The sequence below is a fragment of the Dromaius novaehollandiae genome, chromosome 3 (genome assembly GCF_036370855.1).
Source record: "Dromaius novaehollandiae isolate bDroNov1 chromosome 3, bDroNov1.hap1, whole genome shotgun sequence".
NCBI lineage: Eukaryota > Metazoa > Chordata > Aves > Casuariiformes > Dromaiidae > Dromaius > Dromaius novaehollandiae.
In genome coordinates this window covers 106,142,202-106,164,921 of record NC_088100.1, presented here as the reverse complement: position 1 = coordinate 106,164,921, position 22,720 = coordinate 106,142,202, and the positions used below count along the sequence as shown (strand labels likewise).

Below are 22,720 nucleotides of genomic sequence, written 5' to 3'. Positions count from 1 at the left end.
GTCTTCGCTTTCAAGACACAGGAGCATGTGCCTAGAATGTCAAATCTTCCTTATGTCTAAACAATTGAGCAAGCACTTTCCCACACACAAGTATAGACTGCTATTATTTTCTCTAACTTTTGAAAGAAAACAATTGGGCTGTTGGCTGCTAACAGGTTTCTAGTTTCCTGGTTATTACTATGTTGATAGTTCTGTGATGCAAGGAGCCAGACTGCAATGCAACGTTAAGTCAATTCTAATCAAGAACATATGATAACACCACTTTGTAACTTTTGGCATGTCAGCCATGTGACTTCGTATGTTGTTTTGGGTTCTTCCTTTATTTAACCACCCAAGTCTATCTCTAAATGAATAACTGGCAGACATTTCTCATTGTTTCCCCTTATTTTCTCAACCTGGACCTACCTGACATCTAGTAAACTGTGTTGGTAGAAAACAATGGTGAAACTGCATAAAATATGTAAAGAAAAATATTTCAAAAGAGGTGTGAAATTATGTCATCATGATAAAATTATGTTTTTCAAAATGAAAAAGAAGCAACACTGAAACGAGCAGACTCTATATGCCCAACAGAGTTTCCCTTTTTATTTCATTGGAGCACTAGACCTCTCAAATGCCAACAGTGCAGGTCCTATGATAATATTTGTCTTATGAGAGGAACAGCAGTGCAATAAGCTATAGCTCTTCCTTCTGACCAAGGCATTTACAGTAGGACTAGGGAAGTGGAAAGACATGGGAAGATGTTGGTCCAAATCCAGAAAATTATCAGGCCCTTAGGTAGAAATTGAGGGCATTCGAACATTTAACATTGGGGCCCCTTTTTATGAGGCAACCTTCAAACAAAGTGTTTGAACAACTGTTTATAGAGAGTCTGACAGCACAAGGAGGCTCTCATTGCTCAGCAGTGCCAGAGGGATAAGAGAATCAGTAATCACTGCTGGGAAAGTCCCAGAGAAGCACAAATATAACTTTGCCTTCCCTTTGGTCTTTACTCAAGTGTTTCTGAGAATGTAACACAGCTGTCATTCTGCAGAGATATGTTTGAGGAGGGAAAAAAAGAAGGCAAGAATTTGGTTCTCCCCTTCCTTTCTGCACAGTCATATCTTTCCAAAGACTCCAGAAACTGCATACCTCACAGCAGGTTTGGCAGTGATATAAGGACCTAAAAATAAGTAATATGTTGAGAGTAACCTACTGTTAACTGTAATTGATCTTCAATACATTATGAAGACTCAGTTGCACCTTGGAATCCAAAAGAGAGTATCTTTATCCCAATCCCACTCCCATGAAAAGACAAAGTCAAGGACTGTCAGTATGTACCTGTCATGAAAGGCATTTATGAAAGTACAAGAGATGATCACTACACATATTCAAAGGTAGAGGGAAAATCCATCCTGACCTATGAATCAAATGATAAGAAAAGCATTTGTGGGTTTCAGAACAGGGATGACATCAGTGTGGATTAAAAGAGCTGTGAATGCTATACTATATGATCCATACTGATAGATAGCTGAAAGGGAGGCTTCTCTCCAAGTTGTTTATGCAGCATGTTCTGGAAGAAAGTTATGCCAGCAGGAATGAGCAAAAGGGTCACAAGCTGAGTACAGCATAAGTAATTTCCATGATCAGCGTCATGGGTTTAGCAGGCACTAGTAGTTCTTAGGTAAAAAGCTACTAAGTGTGAGTACAGCCACACCGTGAGATTAGCAAATCTGCTTCAGTCTCTGCATTCTACATGGTGATAAATAAAGTGGTGTAGCTGTAAAAATTTCTGACCTGTATCCACAAATACAACGTGTTCTTCAACTGAGTGTTCCACAAATTATTATGTCATAAGCACTCCAGGTTTTCTCTGCTGTCCTCCCTCTTTGGTCCATTGCTTTGCACTTCATCTCTGGTCATACCTTCCACCTCAGTAACATCCTTTTCTTCCAGTACACACTGAAGCCCGTTCCCTTTGGAAAACTTCTTTTCAGTACTTCTGACACATTCTTCCTGCTAGATCAACTTAGTTTTGTTGCAAAAAAGAACAGCCTTTTGTATGCCTTGCAGCTTCTGTGCTTGAAAGTTTGTCTACTTCTTCCAACCACTCTGACTGGTCTTAGAAGACCTTTACCTATAAACATTGCTTTACCTATAAACATCACCTTGCCTTTGTGCTTAGTCCACCATAATCACATCAAACCCCACTATCAGATTTCAATTTTAATGCTGTATCAGCCTAAAATACTATTGTATTACTTGTATTTGCAGGAGTTAAATGAAAGATTAAAAAGTGAAGGCCTTTGTCCAAAAGAGTTTATCTGTAAAATCTAATTCACATTTTCAGTGCACTAAAAGTATTAACAGAAGACGAGAAGAAAAAAGAACACAGGAGAGAAGACTTTAAATCTGCATGTAAAAGAGACTGTGAGTTAAAGTTCCACTTTAAACCTCTACCATTGTCTTCTGGCATCTTGTCTAAACACTCCCTCTTAAAAAGGCATAAAGAGTTTGATATCTCTTTGAATCACAACCTGAATTGCTAGTCTTTTTTTTTGCCTTTGGTGCATCACCACCTGCACGTAGAAATGCCAGATTCAATCACTTGCATGAGTAGGAGACAGAAATTCTGCACACACAGCCTCATCCCCCTCACTCACAAGCAGCACATTTGAACATCTGCATGCATAAGTAGCTGACAATGTACAAAAAGTGCATACATGCAGGTGTGAGCTTGTACACCTTTACACATGCATGAGCAAAAGCTCAAGACCAAAATATTCTAAATTTAGATTGTGCAAAATGTCTGCAACTTTTAAATACGGGATGTTCTTGTAGGTAAATCTGTTTGTTTGGTCCTGCTTTCAACAGAGGGATAATGCATTGCTGCCATTTTTAAAAAAGGATTACACAGGGAATATATATGCATATGATCACATCATGCGGGGATTAGCTGAATACGTGGAAGTGTTAAGAAAAGGTTATCCAGCATACTTCTGGCCCAGGGTGCACAGGAATTTTCCTTCAGTAGCATTGCTTTAAGTTTTAAACTTTTTTTTGTCTGGCCTCTTTTCGTATGAGATTCCTCCCTTCCTCATGAAAGCAAACTCTTAGCCAAAAATCTTTTTAAACACTTCTCATCACAGTATCTTCTATATTTGAGCCTTGCCTTCTAAATATCATTTTCTATGGGCACTGCTAACCCTTCTCCCATCATTTTTTCTGTTCTGACTTTTCTTAAAAACACACAAAAAAACCTTTAAAATACCCACGAAGGATGTCTAGATATTACATAAAGATACCGTCAGCACTATAAGGAAACACAAACACATACATAGTGTGATTTACCTAAATGAATAAAGCAGGTAATTGTTGGAAAGGGCTGAGGAAGCAGCACAGACAGATGCAAACAAAGAATTGCTCTTGCTTGTACATCTTCATATATTTAGGAAGCCTCCTTGGTGTTCTCAGCGATGAGAACATTTACACGCCACCTTTATCAAGCCTACCAGATTTCTGGTATTTTATTAATCCTGTTGAAATCTTCTGCTCTTTATTTCTATAAAGGCATTCTGCCCAATCCTGGTTTTTAAAGGGGAGATTCTCTGCTGTGCTGGCAGTGATTTATCTGTGTTCCTCCCTGTCCGTTATGAGGAGACTCGACCCCGATACTACCTTGCAAGCATATCCTGAATCACCATGATCTCTGCAATTAGTAGTGAAATGGTTTAGTTTCATCTCAAACTGGGTGCAGAAGAATAACAAATGAGTTCCCCGAAAAAGCTGATCTCTAAAATACTTCTGCCACCTGCTCTGTGTATTTGTCAGCTCAATGAGAGTGTCTTAACTGATATATCTTTTTAATTTGAGTGTCTTAACTGATATATCTTTTTAACTTAAGTATCAAAAAGGTGAAGTATTGATAAAAATATTGGAGGATAAAATTATTTATGTGCATGCATGCTAATACTCCCAAGTATAACTTGTATAACAAATATAACTATCACTATAGGTCAGCTCCAAGTATAAAAATAAGGACAGTGATTGTCTTAGTGCGTATCTTATGAACTGTAAAGTACACTGAGAGTGCTATATAAATCATAATAACAAACAAAACTGTTTGAAAAAAACAGTAGAAACATGTCATCTTTAAAAAAATGAGGCAAATCAGAGGCTGCTAAAAATCAGAGTACCAGGATTTCATGTCAGTGGAACTGTAGCAGTTAAAAAACAAAAACAAGAACAGAAGAAAAAACTCCAAGATCCAAGACTCTGTTAACGGAAACAGATAAATATTTTGCTCAAATGTTTGTCTACTTCCTTTCTCATATATATGTAGGCAGCTAAAGTAGGGGATAGCTGAACGAAAACATTAGTGTATGTATTCTAAACACTAACTACTGAAAGCAGCCTCCAGAACGGCCTGTCTTTGTGTCTCATTACACACATCACAGGAAAGAGCTCCACAGAAAGACACACTGGTTCTTTCAGATAACTAGAGCTCCAGAAGAGCAACTGGCTTAGTTTATTTCAGGCTTGATGGCCTGACCAGTAAATACTCTTATTTTCCTATAGATACCACAATAAGATGCCAAAGAGCAGGAAAATTACAATTAAACATAACTTACAGAGCAATAGTTTTGGCTAATAAATTCATCACCTCCCAGAAAGCAAATAAACAAAAAATTGACTGTGGTTTGGCTGTGATGATAAACAGGCTGATGTGTCAATGACATACACCTGCTGAAGCCAAGAAAACTGAAGGCACACATCAAAGGCTATACTTTAGCAACAAGGGCATTTTATAACTAGGTTTGAGAATAATGGTCATCAAGTGGTAGGACATATTTTTGGCAACATACGCTTTCTTTAAAACAAGCTGATGAATTTGCAAAACATAATAATAAGATCATCTAGCCACCTAAAAATACCTCTCTTGTCTTCCATGTTGACCTGGAACTCTGGATGGTAACTGCAATCAGACAGTGTGGTTTCTAGCCATCACCGAATAAAAGTAAATATGGTATTATCTTGTAAAAGCCTCCTATTAATCTGTTTTTTCTCTCCATTTATTCTGAACTGTCTGATCTCCTCCCTCCAGATGCTGTTGGCTCCCTGATAACTTCCTTCCTTCCCCTCTCTATTATTTCAGACTTCTGTGATGTTCTTGTATTACAACATCTTGGCGGACTCACTAATCTTTCTCTTACTTATCAGTCATTATCCGTGGTTTCCACTGGAACTTCAAGGGCCTTTTATGATAATGGAAATAACCTGACATGTACTTGTGATCTCAAAGTAAATAACTCCAGAAAACAAGATCCAGGGGTAAGTTATGTGCTGGTTAACATTGGAGCAGAGATAAGTTCAGCTATACACAGCATCATGGCTGAAAACAGCCATTTAGGATAACCTCTTTGGAATTAACAGAGTACTGCAAGGGACTAAAACATAACCCTGTGCAATATAACTAGATTCCTAAGATTTGCACATGCAGCCTCTTGTGGCTTCAAAATTTGTATGCACTATTTGCTGCCTGATTCCTAATTTCAAAGGCCTCTTCAGATAGAAAGGACTGGATGAAGTCACTGAGAACTGAAGTTTAAAGTTAGAAAACAACCTCCATGTTAGTCCTCAATCCTTCCTCACTCTCTTGTTCAAGGCCTTGGATGTTGTCCTGGACACAGGGTAAGCAAACCCTTAATTCTATTGCAAACCACTACAATCTCTTCTCTCCAATTTCTTATTCAGTGTATGTTAAAATATATGTTGTAAAGTGTAAAACCTCCACATTCTCTGTGTGAATTTTCAAACTCTTTTTGTAACTGTTTTGCAAAAGATAAGGCAGATTCTGCTTTCAGTGCTATGGAGTCAAAAGGGGTTTATAGCCCTCCTGTTTATCAATGGAAGTCTTTCCATTACTTGCAAAGGTCTCTGAATCAGGCCCAAACTGAGGGCAGAATCTTTAGAGACTAGTATATGAGATGCAGAGTGCCGGCCAAAATACAAAGGTATGGAGTACTTGCCAAAGTTTTAAAAAAAGCTATAGCTCTCTGATCCATCTGCTCAGAACTTGCCAGACACGTTCTTCATGCAAACTTGCAAATAAAAAGAACATATTGCACGCATAATCCAATCCTTTCTATATCTGGATGGGCTACAGCTGCAGCAAGATTCCCTCACTGTGCTGGCTGCTACTCACTTTAAGGTGAAAGAAGGTGAAGTGTGAAGAGGGTAAACAGATGAATGGCTAAAGCAGGTCAAAAAGGGAGGGGACATCAGATATTTTAGGGAATCACTGCGACTGCCTTGTTGCATCACCCTGTGGTGACGAGAGGAGCCTCAGGGAAGAGAATGTACCATGAGAAGGGATTTCCTCCCCATTTGTTCCCCAAGCAAAGCCTTCCTCCTGCCACTGAAGATACATGTGCAGTATAAGTTGGGGATGCAGCCCTGAGGCTGTTCAGTCTGATTTATGCTTAACCTGGCAGGAAGACTCTGCATTGCATAAGCAATAAACAAGAATGGAGGGTCTGGGGTCCTTCTCTTGGAAGATTTTGAAATACTGAGTGCAATTTCCTGCCATTTAAGAGATTTTTAAGATAGCTCCAAAGAAAGATTTTATGCAAAATGAAGCAAAACAAAAAAATCCTGTGAATTTATCTAGTACTTAGCTCTAACTTGCCAGAGGCACATTATGTTTTATTAAAATATCAACAAAAAGGAGCCAAAGTCAACAACAACAGAGTGGGTTCTCCTGTCTCCTAGCCAAATCCCCCGAGTCCTGCAGGGTACTCCTGTGCTCATCTCCCCTCTAAGTGCAGGTCCCACAACCCCTGCCTCTTCCTTGGTCCTGTCCCTGACAGCCGTATTTCACTATCTACCATGTGAAGCTTTGTTGGCCAGGAGCTCATGTTCTTTTCCTACACCTCTCTTCCACAGCTTTTCCTCATAGGCTCAGTACTGAGAAAGGGAAGCAAAGCAGGAGGTCCAGAGTCATTTTGTTGTCTCATCACTGCTGGCTGAGTGACACTGAGAGCATTTTTTGGAGTCTTTTTGCTGAGGGCCTGTCACCTGCTTGTCAAGTTTGAAAAGGCTCTATAGCATGGTTTTCCCTCTTTTGGCCTAAGACTTAATCTTCTTCCTTTCTTCCAGCCATTTCTGTTGGCTAGCTCGCCCTGAGGACAACGCTACCCACTCCTCCTGAACACCTTACTTTCCGTGGACCTCAAGGGATCTGAGCTACCTCCTCATCACTTAAGGGCTTCCTAGCACAGAGCTAGAAAGCCAACCTAATATTCTTCAGCGTGACAGCTACTATGCTGCCGAGTTTGGGTGAAACTTGTGCCTCTCTCAGCACACCCTGGTTTCTCTGACAGTCTGCAGCTTTAACGGCAGGAGCTTGACCCGGCGAGCCAGAGGCCTGCTTCTGACCTACGTCCCACATTGCTATGCTCCCCATAACGTGTACCTACCGCAAGCGGCAATAAACCTATCAGCTCAGTGCCCTAGATTTCTGCGCACAGTAGTGCATAGCTGGGAGGATGCACTGGCTTATGCCAGTAGCTAATGGGATATTATATACTTCTTCAAGTCATCTTCAATAACTGCTCTGTTCCTGGCAGGAGGTGGCTGCATCGCTGATAAGCTCTCGAGTCACAATGAATATGACGCCGGTGTTAAATACCTCCCTTAACCCACGCTCGTAGATCATTTGCCAAAGGTACTCTATGCATGGTCTCAAATGTACTGAATTTTTGTAGGAGATACAGTATCTGGAACAAAAAAAAGGATTCTGGAACAAAGAGAAAGCAATTTGACTGAAATATACTGCAAATTAACTTCCTCTGATCCTCTGGGCCCGAGTAGTTGCTCGGGGGGTTTCAGGGGCAGGAGGGAAGAAGAGGTTGGTAGAGCAGCAAGTTATTAGGCCCACACTTCATGCTGCATTTGGCACTTCAAAGAGCACTGCACATTTGCCAAGTAATGTAACCTTGCAACCTTTCAGATTACAAGAGTCTGGTTTCAGGACAGCAATACAGAAATTGTGAGATCCAAACATATTACTTTATATGTGGGTCACAGAGACGGCAGTCAATTAAAATCAAATGCCCCAGGTGATATCTGTAATACAGATATCCTGCACCAGTGCAGAGCCACAAATCCTGCTTCCTGATATTTTGTTCCATTGCATGAGAGACAGTACTTTTTGGCAAAAAAAAAAAAAAAAAAAAAAAAAAAAAAAAAGAGAGAGAGAGAGAACAAGGCCCCTCTGCTCTTGATTATACTGGGATCAATCTGGAGTAGCTCTACTGTAGTTAGTGTAAATTGCCTCAGATTTGCACTACTGAGATTTGGCCCAAATTTATAGTAGCTCACTCTAAACATATTCCCTAACTGAATAACAAGACAAAACACTGTCTGAATTGGAAGTAAGGTATTTGAAAGACTGACTGTGGTTTAAATTTAAATCTGACTCATAATGGGGTAATATGTTCCATAGCATCTTCTTTCTTTTACCTCCAAGTGAAGAAAGAAGCCCTTAAAAAAACTGGGGTTAATGGTGGCTGGAGCATAGGCGGCTCTTATTCTTCAGCCCTGACTGAACACTGCAGGAGCACTTGGTGGGGACCAGGCTCTCCTGACACAGAAGGACCAAAGTTCTGCTCCCGCTTTCTTCAAAATCTTCACTGTAATCTGTTGTCCCCCTTGGGCTTTAACCTGGTGCTGTACGTTTACTCTGACTCAGCTCTCTCTTCCTCTAATATTTCATGCAGTATATTCCTCTGCTCCACAGTCTATCAGGTACCCACACATGCAGCAGCCTCAGACAATGACAATGAAAAACAGCATTTCAGCCGCATTTTTCACAATGCTTTATGATGTGCTACCAAAACATGGCACTGTTTCCATAGGAAGCAATTATTACTTGTTATTATTTGACAGTCTGTACATAATAAAACTACCTTAAAAACAATACGACAACACTTGATGAACAACTGTTTTTCACCCTCCCAGTGTTTTGACTTGTCCAGCTTTGCGGTGATGCCTATTTATTTTTTGGAATGCTTATTCATAAAAGACAAGCTTTTTTCCAAAGGGTGCAGGGGCTTTATTCATAAATACAGAAGCACTTTAATAAAAGAAAGATGTGATGAAGTCTTCAAAGCAGGCAAGAAAACTGATGAACAAAGACATTCCCATAACAACTGAGCTTTATCTGATCAAATTCCAATAAAGCCTGCATTTGGCATAAATCTTTAAAAACATAGCAAGGGCCACTGGAGGATGCTAAAACTTGTTTATTTAATATTATTCCTCCTCCCTTCCCCCAAAGTACTTTATCCTCTTAATATTTTCTGAAGACTTTACGTACGTTAAAAAGCGCATCAAACGGACACACTTAAATGGAAGGATGGGAAGAGAAGCACAAAAGAGCTCTGCATCTGAGCTTCTGCCGCTTTCCTTCCTTCCAGCTTCCCACTCTCCAAAGTGCTGATGTTCAGCAACCATGATGAACATATTAACCCTCACTTTCACAGAAAAGGAACAGCAGAAAGGAGAGTGCCCTTAATAAATGTAATTCTCTGTGGCTTCATTTACCATAGCCAAGAAAAGACAGCAGCTTTTGTATCTATCTTATAAAAGAAACAATTCCTACTTCTGTCAGTTTTCTTTTATTATATTCCATCATATGACCGCTTAATATGTGCACTGTGCTTCCCATTTGCACAGGAACACACAGATGTTGGCAGACTAATCCTTAAATACCAAGGGTAGTATTCTTGGTGAAAACAGATATTAAAGGAAACCGTTTCCACTCTCTGGGATTACCAGTCACCCACTGGCTTCAGTGGACTATTCGAGACATGACACTGGAGTAAAGCATGTTGTACAATGCTGTCAGGGGCCTCATTTGACATCATGGAGAGCTAACAGCAGAGACAGGTGGGAACACGGTCCTGCTGTTCCTGCTCCAGGAGGAGCCACAGGGGCATGGCATGGGCTCATCATGCCAAATAGCCCCAGATTGCCTTACTGGAGTCGGTGCAAACAAGGCTGTAGGAAAACAAAAAGTCCTTTTCTGATGTGGTTTGGAAAAAAGAGGCAACTGTTAGCCCTGGGGAAGCCTAGACAAAAAGGTGCAGTCTTTTTCTTCTTTTTCTTTTTTCCTCCTGCAATTTAAGAGCCAGGTCTGTAAGGTCAGGGCACCACACACACCCCAAAAAAAACAGGAAGAGAAATATGTGTATTGTTTGTTTGCTTCTCTAGCCATTCCTAAAACAGTGCTTCAGAGTACTATTGTCTTTTCTGTACCACTGGTGCATAACAGTATTAATTTGCCACTGGACAGAATCAGAGAGCTCCAGGAGAGCAATTAAGAGATTCGCATGTGTTCAGGTGGGCTGCTTTCCCAGGAAATCACAACAGGTGAGATCTTACTCTCCCTAGATAATTTCTGCCCCTCTTTCTGCTTGACAGAGAAAGAAGAGGGGACATAGGAACAATCATTCCCTGAAACAAGTATGAGAGAAATTCTGAAATCCCTCATCAAGCAGATCTCAACAAAACAAAACACTAAGCAACCCTGAACTTAGTGAGAGAAAAAAAAGCTAGTAATTAAGTGTTGATTATGCAAGAAAAAAAAAAATCACATTGCTCCTTCTGGACATAGCACTGGCAAGCCCCACCAGCACGCATCTCACAAGAAGACGGGAAGCAGTGTTTATGCATGGACATTAGGTGCACACGCCAACTGTACTAGCAGTCTCCTCTGTGAGGCTCTGTCCATGCATAGCTTTTAATATTGGAAGCACAGAAGCCTGAGAAATTCTTTAACCGTTAGAGAATGTACTTGCCTCTCTCACTTCTACTGAGATGAGCATCTTCTTCATTCTCCTCTTCTCACATATTTGTTCTTTTCTCCAGTGCTAGACACTCCTATCACTGAACTGTTCTGAAGTTCCTCCTGCATCACTAAGGCATCAATGCTTTGACCTACCTTTCTCTACCTTCAGCTGCCTTAGATTCTTTCTACTCTCTAAAAGTCATATTCTGATTTCTACACCCTTCTCTCCAACTTCTCCCTGCTTTTCCTTCTCCTGTGAAACACTCACTGCATGCTAATCTCAAGTGTTGTGATGGAAATCAGATTTAGCAGTATTTATAGACTGCGATTCTCCTACAGTGAGAGCTGCTAGTAAGGAACCCATGCAGTTCAGATCAGCCATCACAGAGATAAATGAATACCGGGATACAAGCTTTTGCAGAGCACTGCATATAGGACTACAAGAAGTGGTAAATATGACTGAAGAAAAAAAAACAGCAGAAAGATGAAGGATACCGAGTATCTGGAACTTATAAGAAGTAAAGCAGAGAGAAGCACTAAGAGGCAGCTCTATCATTTTGATAGGTGCTCTGCAAGAGAAATGCTCCAGAGACAGCTTGCCCCTCTACGGACAAAGGAGCAAAATAACACACCTAACATCTGATAGCTACCTCTGGCTTGCCTGTTATTTGATATAGGAAATATTTAATTCTACAATAACCTGCACTCACTACTCATCTAACACATCACACACTATCCCTCACCCAGTCCAGAAAAGAAATTGCTTTACTCACCAGCTATATAAAGGACTAACATACCAGCCCTGGATGCAGATGTCAGTCATTTCCATGGGCATAGGCTTGCTGGAGTCATGCTCTCTCAAATAAGCTCCAGCTGTTTCTCATCACAAGGCAAATTCTCAGCCAAGCAAAGGCCCTTTCTTCCCTACCTCTGCTGAACCCTTTGTGTCCCATGTTCTTCAAATGTGGTAATGCAATGAGCTGAGCTCAGGCACTCTCAGCTATACTCCTTTCAGGTAGCTGATTAACAACTCTCAAAAGCAGAACAACGGGAAGTCCAAAGATACCCTTGTCTCCTCTAGGATGTCTGAACAGTGAGGTCAAGTCAGAACAAACAATTGCTTTTACAGACTGGTGGGGCAATGTCATGGGGACTTGTAGTGTAACTCCCTGTGATCACTGTAATAGATTGAGAATATCAGCAACGTTCATCAGAGATTCCTGTTAGTTTTATCTTTTAACAAATGACATGTTGTTTAGTTAACTTTTCTCCCAGCCTGTTCTCAGGAACAAACACAGCCAGGTTGCAGTCTTAAGGTCAAGCATTCAGTGACCACCTGCTGACCACGTTCAGTTGGGAATCACGCTTCTGCTACGTTTAAACAGTCCAGTGCATCTTTTCCTGCTGTTGGTCTCTCAGGTTGGCTTACACAGTCACTTTAGCTAGCACATGAATTCCCCTGTCTCTGGTATCTAGAAATATGATTTGCGCTTGAGCAGACCAGGCAGGAAAATGTGAATATGCAAAGTGTGGGAGAAGACTAACTCAAATTTGAACCCATGGGATCTGAACTGGACCCTATGGTGCTGCAAATTCAAGGCAGTGCTCAGGCACAGCTAACAGAAATGGGAAAAACATAGCCAAAGCGGAGTTCAGTACACTTTGTTTTAAAAAATGGCATCTTACCTAGCAGAGTCTTCAGCAGAACAAGTCCCAGGTTGCTGAAACAACCATAAGGTTTGCTCAGTATAAAACTGTTGTAAGTTAAACACCCTTTTTGTTGTTGTTTTTCTCAGCAAGATGAACTAAGCTCTAGATGAAATACATTCTAGAAAAGATTTGCACAAACAAGTGTACAGATTCTGTACAATTGACTTTCGTGGAGTTTAATTTGTGCTACATGATACATTGTCTAGCTAGGAGAACCTCTACTAAAGCTTGTTAACATACAGAGGCTGCTCTGGGTGGTTGTGATGGTTCCTATACAGGACTGAATTTGCTTCTTTGGTGATAATGCTATCTTACCAAGTTTATAAATCATCTAATGTTGTTAGCTGAAGTGCGCAACGCAGTTTTAAAACAAAAAGAATACAGATAAACCTCAACAACCTTCAGGAGTAAAAGAGTCACACGGTCATTTTCTTTCTCTCTCCTCAGTACCAGAATTTCCCATTCTCTCACTGCAACCTCTGGGCCATCGTACAGAAATGAACCAGCCTGAAATTGTTATGCTTTGAAACTCTATTAACAATGACGTTTCTGCAAGGAACAGTTAATAGGCTTATCCTGAGCACAGGCCACAGAAAAGGAATTTCATTTCTCCTATGTAAACTATATTATAGGTCAGGTGCTGGGAGACAGAGATGCTTTAGGATTACTGTTTGATATCTTGTTCCGTCATTTACTTAAGGCAAGTCATCAACAGTTAACTTTAATAAGCCTCCTCTATCACTGTATGCTGAAGCTTAGAGTCCTGAGGCATACCTTCTAGAAAAGTTTGCATATTTCATCTTCCTATGATTTTGAAAGATGTTGTTTCTAGAAGAGGCACAGGAAGTGGGAGGTTACTTTTGAAAGATGGGACTTTGTCACTTTTCCCTGTGGTTTACTCTACCTGTTAAATGGGTATAATGCTAGTTTACCTCGTAGAGGTGCTGTGAAAACTAAAGAATTTACACATATAAAGCACTTTGAGATTTTGCAATGAAAAGTGATAGGGAAGTGTAAAATTGTACTATTCTTAGTAATTTACTAGACTGCTCTCTGGAGACACCTCAAATCAGTTTTTCAGCTTGGCCAAGCCTTTTGCCTGGGAGGCCTGATCCTTTCCCTATGCAGCAACATTTAAACCAGAAGTAACCGCACTGAAGCCAGAGGCATCACATCTGTGTAAATGTGAGGTGCGTTAGGCCTGGCGAACGTGATGAGAAGGCAGCGGTACGATAATGCAGAGTAAGAGCCAGAGCTTTACCTGATACAGTTCTATCCGTTGTTCTGATACCCGCGCCTTTGAGTTCTGCAATCGAAAGACTCTAAACTCTGCCTTCACCAAGTTGGAAGCATTTTTCTCCATCGCTGAGACATCAAATCTTACGATTCTGAAGTAAAGGCTGTAGTAGCTTGGTGGGATGGCATCTGCAAAAAGTCAGCGTAAAGTTTTAAAATGATAAAATACACTGTTTTTTCAAACACTGTAATACAAGAGAGCCTCAGGAACCAGCAAGGGAAATATCTGTAGCGTGATTCAGTTTCCAATGGCCAATTTAATATTTTTAACAATTTAACAAAAAAAAAAAAAAAAAAGAAAGAAACACGTGTTTGATTATAGGAATAGCATATTAGTAGAGATTAACAACCATTTCCAACTGAATTTCACGGTGTGCATTTAACCCCGCTCTTTCAACGTACTGGTGGAAAATCCTGGATGCTAATAAATGGGAAAAAATTCATAACAGTTGGTATCTGGCAAATGCTTTCAGTCTTGCATACAGTTGATCAGATCTGCTAAGAAGACATGTAATTGCAGATCATTTGTTCTGTATGTTCTCTGAATCCCATTTCCCCCATGAATCTGGAGTATAAATAAAGTATAAATCAGCCAGCTTCAGATTTTATTCTCTATTTAGTGACAAAAGAATTTTAGTGGAATAAAATATTTATTCTGATTATAATAACCAGGGCATGAATAGGAGAGAAGAAAGAAAAAAAGGAAGAAAAAGACAAGGAGATAGTAGACAAAAATAAAATTATATTCATTTTGATCGCTTGGAAGCAGTAAAAGTCACAAACATAACCCCCCTCATTATACACGGGGGAAGAGCAGAAAAAAACAGTTGGAAAAATTGAACCAGGTCTTCAATAATCGTGTTAAAAATATCAGTTTAGGTTTCAAAACAGTCTCCTCTTCCTTCCCAATTGTAAATGCTGACTGAGGTTAAGAAGCAAAGCACTTTTGCATAATTCCAATTACCCTAAAGGGTTCCATGATTTTCTCAGGCTGTTCCACCTAATTCCGGCCAAAAGCAAAACAGAAAACCATGTGTAGTGCCTCTGAACATGCTCTGTATGTGTGACACTCTCCACACCCTGTTGCTTGGCAAGAGTTTCCTCAAACTGCGGAGGGGGCACAGTGAGCCAAAGTCAGGGATGAGTCGAAATGACTCAAAGGGCCTGATAAAATCTCCATTCAAGCTGATGGAAAGGTTTCCTCTTCTCTTACATTTTTAAAACTGAAATGTACATAGAAAAGGAAGAAAGATGAAATTTTATCATGATGGGAGGAGGCAAAGATTCTCAGCAGAGAAAGCAGACTTCACAGGCTTTTTGGGGGCCACGACAACAGAGAGACTTCAGACAACAATTCTAAAACATTACATTTTTCCCAGTAGTCAGTAACTCAGGACTTGCTGTGCAGTGCCAGGAGACACCCTCTACAGCAGAGAGGTGAGCAATTAAGCCCCTGCAGAAGATCCAGGCTTTGTCAGAGAGCCTAGTGAGGCCTCCTGCTCAACACCTTCCCTCAGTTTCGCAGCTATCTAGCACATTAATCCATTCATCTATTGATGCAATAAATAAAAATATATTCTTTTGGAATATACATATTTCTTAACAGATATAATACACATAATATGTAGTTTCTATGTACAGCAATTGGAGAAGACAAATCCAATATATTTAGTTTTATTTCTAGCTGTTAATGATAAAAAATAACTTGAATAAACCTTTAATAATACATATGCATATTACTAATACAAATTAACAATTTAAAGACTGTATTGCATATATTCAGTGTCTCTAGACTCATTGTTTTTATTATCTGAACACATTATCTGAGCTGATACATTGCTTCCAAGCAATGTAGCAGCTCCAGACAATACAAAGAAGCACCACTCTCAGTAACACATTTAATATGCAGGTTGTTGTAGCTCTTCAAATAATTCTTTCTAGGCTTAGACTGACTGCAGAATAAGTACCAACTGCAAGTCAGTCAAGAGAAGAATAAAGTAAAATATTTAATCTGTCTTTACAATATTCACAAGACAGAAAATGATCAGAGGTGAACACTCCTAAAAGAAGCCTAGATATGAGAAAATCTTCAGATGATAAAGGACAAATTTAGATCTCAACTCTAGATGCACTGTGAGGGAAGACAAGCCATCAAAATGCTTAAAAAAATGCTGAAAGAGTACTTCCCAAAGGAGATTCTCAGTACGGTCAAATGTGTGAGAGGTACAAATATGAACAGGAAATCCCACGCTTCCTTATGGTCCCCTTTAATTAATAATAATAAAGAAGCGTTCTCAAATTTCCACACCTGCAGTGCTCTAAAGTAAACTGCATCATGATCAGTATTCTTGCCTACCAGGGTTATTGACAATTTTTTTTGCTACAATCTTATAATGAGAACTCAAAGAAAAATATACCAGAACTGTTCTACTAAAGCAAGTAATTGAGCAATTGAGTAATACATTAGTGTTGGTCTCTCTCAAAATACTCGATGAAGGCCTTCTAAGAAAAGCTTAACCTTATTTAATGGTCATCTTAATTTTGACAGACTTTGAAAATTTTTATAAAAGCTATACACTTCAGAGGTTATATCCTCATTTAAAAGAGAAATAGTCTCTTAAATTTACTTTTCTGCTATAGGAAGCTCTGAGACTGCTACTTGTTCTTCAGCCAAACCTAATCCTGCTAAGAATGTAATTTGGCGTAATAATATGTATATATATGATTGATGTTTCCAGGATGAGTCGTAAGTTGTCCTTCCCTGTCATTTATTTGAGGCATCAGCCTACAATTGCATTCCTTGTCGATAAGCCAAACTAGTAAATGAGCACTTGCCCTGGCACACACAAACCCTGTTCATCTTTACTGTATTTCATATTCAGAAAATCCTATTTAACCCTGTTTGATTTAAATTAAGTTTCTGATTTATTTCTACAGGTTTCTTGCTCTGTCTTTGTAGGGATATTTTCTTGTTCATCATCAGTTTCTCTATTTTAGATTAGATTGGATTAGATTTAGATATACATTTACAGATTCCTGTTTATTAGGAATCTGTGAACGTGTATCTGAAAGGATTTTCCTACCTCACCTCCACGTTTATATTTTTTCTCTCTTTCTTATGTAAAGAAGATAGAATCAGACAGAGAAGGAATACTGTTGTAGTGTATATGTTTTTGTGTTCATGTATGTAAACATTTGTTCACTGTATACACAAATGCACTTTCCATGGGAAGGAAGGTGTAGGGCACCAACAATCTGAAAGGAATGAATTCTTATCTTATAGAAGTTTCTTATTCTACAAGATAAGTATCCTTATAAATCTTTCCTTCTTTTACAAGATAAGCATCCTGCAAAAACCCACATGAGAAATCTGGTTTACTTATTCTATCATCCACAACAGTATCCACAGGAAGTCAGTTCAGGAAGAGGATTTATTCAAGGACAGCTAAAAAAAAATGCCTTTTTACTGGCTGGAGCCCTTCTTCTGTAAAAGAATGGCTGACTGCAGCATTGGGGTTTACATGAAACTTAATCAACGTTAAGACAGAGAACCCTATTGAGTTTACAAGGTTTTGGATTAGCCTTTAAGTGATTTCAGATGATGCAATTTATATCTTTTTGTGACTCCACCTTAACCTGACAGTTGTGTCAATTCAGACACAGTTGGACACATCTGGGCTCCCCTCTGATTTTGGCCCAATGATTTCAGTGGATGCCACGTTAACTTTGACCAAGCTAGCCTGCAAACACAGTTATGCTGTTACAGAGTAGACTCCTTAAGTATTCTTTGAAAGATTATCACTAATGAGTGGAATTAAACCAATATGTTTCCCGTAGCTAAGAAAACATAATTTTCTTTTGCTTTGGAGAGAGGGAATACTAAATGCAATCAAAGATTTCATCTTTATTGTCTTTAAATTATTCATTAATTCAACCCCAAATCACTGAAGACTTCCAGCTGTAATAATCAGTCACAATCACCACAGTAAAGTTGAGACAACAGCTACAGAACAGTTGGAGAAGGTGAAAGCAGCATCCCTTCCACCTCCTTTTAGTCCAACAGCTTAGCACTCTCAACACCTACCCAAGATATGAGCCTCGCAGGCTCAGCTTTTTTCTTCTTTTTTTGCTTGAACAAGTGGAAACTTCATCAGCTCTTTTACACAGGAGAGTCCAAATTCCCAGGTTAAAAAGTACTGTGACACGTGAATGCTTGCTGAGGGCATAAGGACAGTGTGGTTTCTGGGCCTCTTACTGACTTTGTTCAATTTGGTGGAAAGGCTGAAACCCAGGCACCCTCTAAGCTCCTGTGCTAACAACTAGGACAGAAAATGGCCCTGTTCCTACGGAGCAGAGCAGCACCAGCGGGAGGGATGCAGGGAACCTCTCCAAAATACTGAGCAGTGCTGTCAGCAGTGTGATACCTGCCCACAATATTGCTCCAATTAATACTTCTACAGGATGGAACAGTGTCAACAGGAAAGGCTGACCACATCCTGGACCAGTTGCCCAAAATAGCATACAGACACCTAGGCATGGCTCCTGGCAGGAGACAGAGATGGATTCAAGTTCCCTTAAACTGAAAGGGGGAAATGAAGGCGTTTGTTTCATCCTAGAGATATTCCCCAAGTCAGGGATCTACTCTATAAAAGGGTGACACTTTTGCCTTCAACACTTGCGTTTGATGAACTAAGCCCTTCATTTCCATTGCTCTTCTCACAAGTACTGAGTGTACCGACATTTCAAAAGAAACAAAACATTCTGTTTGACACAGGGCTTTTAGGATTTGGGCTTTGTTTCTGGCAAGAAAAAAGACCTAAGTTCAGTTGTATCCAAACTAGAGTTTTCCCCCCTGAATTTTCATTTCTCCTATTGAATCAAAAAATTAATTATATGCACAGCACTAGTTAGGAAACGTAAACAGCTTTTCTGTTCTTGTTGGAAGAAGCCAGACAGGCCGACTTCACACATACACCCACACTGGAAAGGCTGAGAGCTTCATCCTAATCCTTCCATCAAGGGCTTGTAATAAATGCTTCAAAGATTTATTTTTATTTCTTTTTGTGTTTATTAAACTTTGGAGGGCTTCTTTTCCTTTTTCTTTTCTTTCTGGTGTTTTGCCCATTCTTTATTACAGCAGCTACAAAACATGGAGTGTCCTTTTTTTCCTCTCCCTCTTCTTTTTCCTCCTCTTCTTTCTGACTGCAGTACATGAATGACCATGTAGTGGGCTTTGAAGCAGCACATGCAAATATTTATAAGAGTAGCTTGATTGTTATTAAATGCAGTTGTTATGCTTTCTATGCTCTGGCAAGCTTCCCTAAACCCTGTAACTATTAGGACCATTTAGGCTGTTTAGATTTCAACTCACTGATAGCAAATCCTACGTTTTTTTTTAACAAGCAGCAGCCCCTTTGCATAACATGACATTGTTTCTTCTCCTGTCTGAATTTTACTCTCTGATCAACATATGGGTTCTTGTCATGAGCCAGGCCAGACATCCCTTTAATGACATCAAAATGTGATAAGTGAAGCAGCATGCTCAACAGCATGGAAGGAAGGGCAACTTGTAAGCTAAAGCTGCTCATCTTTTCAGCAGGATCCTGTCCTTCTGTCTGGCACACTCGGGTCACAAATCCTCTTCTCTTTTCCATGGAAAGTCTCTCTGAGAAATTAGAAACTTGTCTAACCCATCTGGATTCCTAAAGCTCATGGATAATTACCCTGCTGACCCCTCCTGACCCTGACGTGACCACAGAATCATGCTGGAAACAGGCTCTCTAGAATGACAGTGGATATATAAATACAGAGAACCAAACTATGGAAGCCTACAGGTTATATCTGGGAACTGAGACTGGCCCTCAGAGATAAATCAGCTGTACATCAGCTTTTCATTATTTCTGAAACTCTATCCTGCTGTGACATTAAGTTATGAACACATCCATTAGCTAATCAGTGCTCTTGGACAGAAATACTTGTGCAGCTCTCTATTCAGACATCATTTGCAGCCTCTTGCAGCAAGTCTTCAGAGTTGGACTGCACAAAAGCAATATAAGAGACACTGCACTGGCCCTGTGTCCAATTCTAGATTTGCTTTAATATTCCAGTTTTCACCTTCAAAGCTGCCAATGAACTATTATCTATATCTGTCAGCAATCATTTGCTATTGAGGTCAGGAGGGACATTGTGCTGAAAGTCAGAATAAAACTACTGGGAACATAGCAAATACAGTTTTCAGTTGAGGCTTAATGGCTCTGGAGCAGCTCTTCCCACAGAACAGGATATATGTGCATCTAGAGCATAATGCAAGGCATATATGTTCTGTTATTGCACCTTTTGTTAGTGAAGAACTCATACAAAAAGACTGGTAGCTAGATGTCTTTCACAGACATATAATCTATCCATGGCAAAGTGGTATAGATGATGAACAATTCTATATTCCCTGATGCCTTTAATCTTGGTATTTACTGCATTAAGTAGCTGTGGATAGCAGACACTTAGCAAGAGACAGACAGGCATAAATACAGGAAGAGAAAGATTTCCTCAGCGAAACTGAGAATGAGAACAGGTTGCGGGCCCAACTGCGCAACGATCCTTTTAAACATCAGAACAACTAAAGACTAAAAATTGAAACCACTTCCACTCCTGGACCACTAGTACTGATTGCTAGACCTGCCACTGCAGTCAAATGGGGAAGCCTCAGTATGTGTTTACTAAGAAAACGGATTTTAAAGTCATGAGGTTATTCCAATGGGGAAAATCAAAGAAACATAACTCTTGTCCTATCGGGACTCCTACTGCAGCTATTTAAACATGACTATTTCACCAGCTATGCTAACAGAAGCCAATCTCGAAAATGTTTTCTTGGTATATTAGCTAACTTTTTTTTTCTTTTTAATGAAGACACATTGGGCACCAGACATTCAGCAGGGAATCCATGTGTGTAATTATTATGCCATAAAGTGGTTGTGAGGACTCAATGAATGTCACAAGCTCTCTGCAAACGCTAGGCTGCCAGAGCAAAAATGCTTGGTAGTACTCATTTAGTACAAATACGTACTTTATTCCTCTGCATACATTGTCTCTGTCAAGCTCTATATGCCCATAAAATATAAAGCAATCAAGGTCTAGGTGGGCACAGATTTACAACAGAACAATTACCAGAGTTTGTGACATATTCTCCACTGCTGAACCACTTGCTATTCCTCCTTAAAAACATACTGAGCTCCATGAGAAAATATGGAGGAAAAAACAAAAAGAAAAAAAATAAATGATGATCTCCTGATTGGAGAATTAGGAACAATTAGGCCAAGACAGAATTTTGTGAAGATATGATTGATCGTATTATGTGCTCCTTAAAACCTGACAAAGGGCTTCTGGTTCTGCTGCTACTTTCTCATTCCTTCACCATCCTGAGGGAACAGAAGACTTGCCAAAGCTCTGACCTCAATCGTACAGTAAGCTGGCGGTCTGGCTTCCGGTTATCGAAGTAATTAAATCTATCAAGCTTCTCTTACTGCTCTGGGGTTTGGTGGACTTTTGACATTCTTATATAATTGTCTTTTGTATTCTTGATTTCCATAATGGTGAAAAATATCCTGCAGTGGTCTTCGGGTCAAAATGCAACTGGCATAACAAGGCAATTGAGGCAGTGTGATTAGCCATTGGAGAATCATAATTAGGGATTAGGTTGTGTTCTCACAAAGAGAGGCAGTAAAATAAAACTCAAATCACTGGTGTTGTCCTAGCAAAGCTGCTGCATGGGATTCGTGATACAAAATGGCTTATGTCTTTGGCTTCGCTATGAGGGTCATTCTGAGGACACAAAGAGAAGAGCATCTTGTTACATGCTCCCTAATTTGTGTCGCTTCTTCTCTACGAGCACACTGGAGTTGTATGAGTCCTACAGTGAGTATCAAGAAAACCCTGACAAGAAAAGCTACTACTGCAGTTTTAAGGTTCTAACAATGTAAGTCATTTTAGACCTGTGGGTTTTTTTTAATTGTTCTTCCTGGGCTAGACCAAATCATGTTGCAAATTAAACCTCAATTGTATTTAAATGCTGCAGCTGAAACTGACATTAGATGTTCCTTAATTTGGTCTGGAGACCATTGTAAAAGGGCTGTATTCTTCTTGTATCACTGAACTGTCTGATTTAACTGAATCTAGTCAGCCAGAAACCCTCCATTTAATTCCTTTTCCATTTGGTCATTCTCTCTCTGTCATTCTTTCACAGCTATTTCCAGGAAGCTACCAGTCTCTGAAGTCTCAATCTGAAAAATAATTTAGTCTAAAAAAATCAATACTATCCACACCAGCTAAAAACCCAAGAAAGACAAAGTATTAATTTTCAGCAGTCAGCTACAGCATCTCTTTTTATTTCCTCCTTTTCCTACTGGTACCATAGGAAAAAAAATCCTGCTGGACCAAGATCACATATGTTTGTCCATCTTCTGTGAGGTGCAACACTGACAGCCAGGAGGCCTGGAGTATGGCAGATTCCCATAACAAATCCTTCTTGAAAAACGTTCATGGCTATTCCATCACCCAGAAAGTGAAGGAGAATGAAACTTAATACCAAAGAGAAATACTTCAGGAGCACTCTGCTTTATCTGAAAGCATGGCCAAAAGCCTCCGGTACAGTCCATATGATCATCCTCCTGTGAAGGATATTAGAGGCATTGCTGTCTGATATAATGCTGCTGCAAGGGAACCAGGAGTTAATGCAGGTACATGCTAGCACAGAAACACTCAGGTTCTCTTTCTAGATTGTGCTACTGATGCTAATGTGCTGCTAACACAAATGAATTAACTCCTTTTGTGCACTGAGCCAGGTTTTAAAGACCAGACCAGATTTTCAGGTGTTTTGCACCCAGTGATTTG

General features: G+C 39.8%; 1 protein-coding gene across 1 annotated transcript in view; it reads right to left on the bottom strand.

Moving 5' to 3' along the window:
• The window catches only part of TGFB2 (transforming growth factor beta 2), a 70,893-nt gene that overhangs the window by 10,325 nt on the left and 37,848 nt on the right, over positions 1-22,720 (bottom strand). Inside the window, exon 2 of the mRNA XM_026108365.2 lies at positions 13,803-13,966. Coding sequence (XP_025964150.1) covers positions 13,803-13,966 — 164 coding nt within the window. The remainder of the gene's footprint in view (positions 1-13,802; positions 13,967-22,720) is intronic.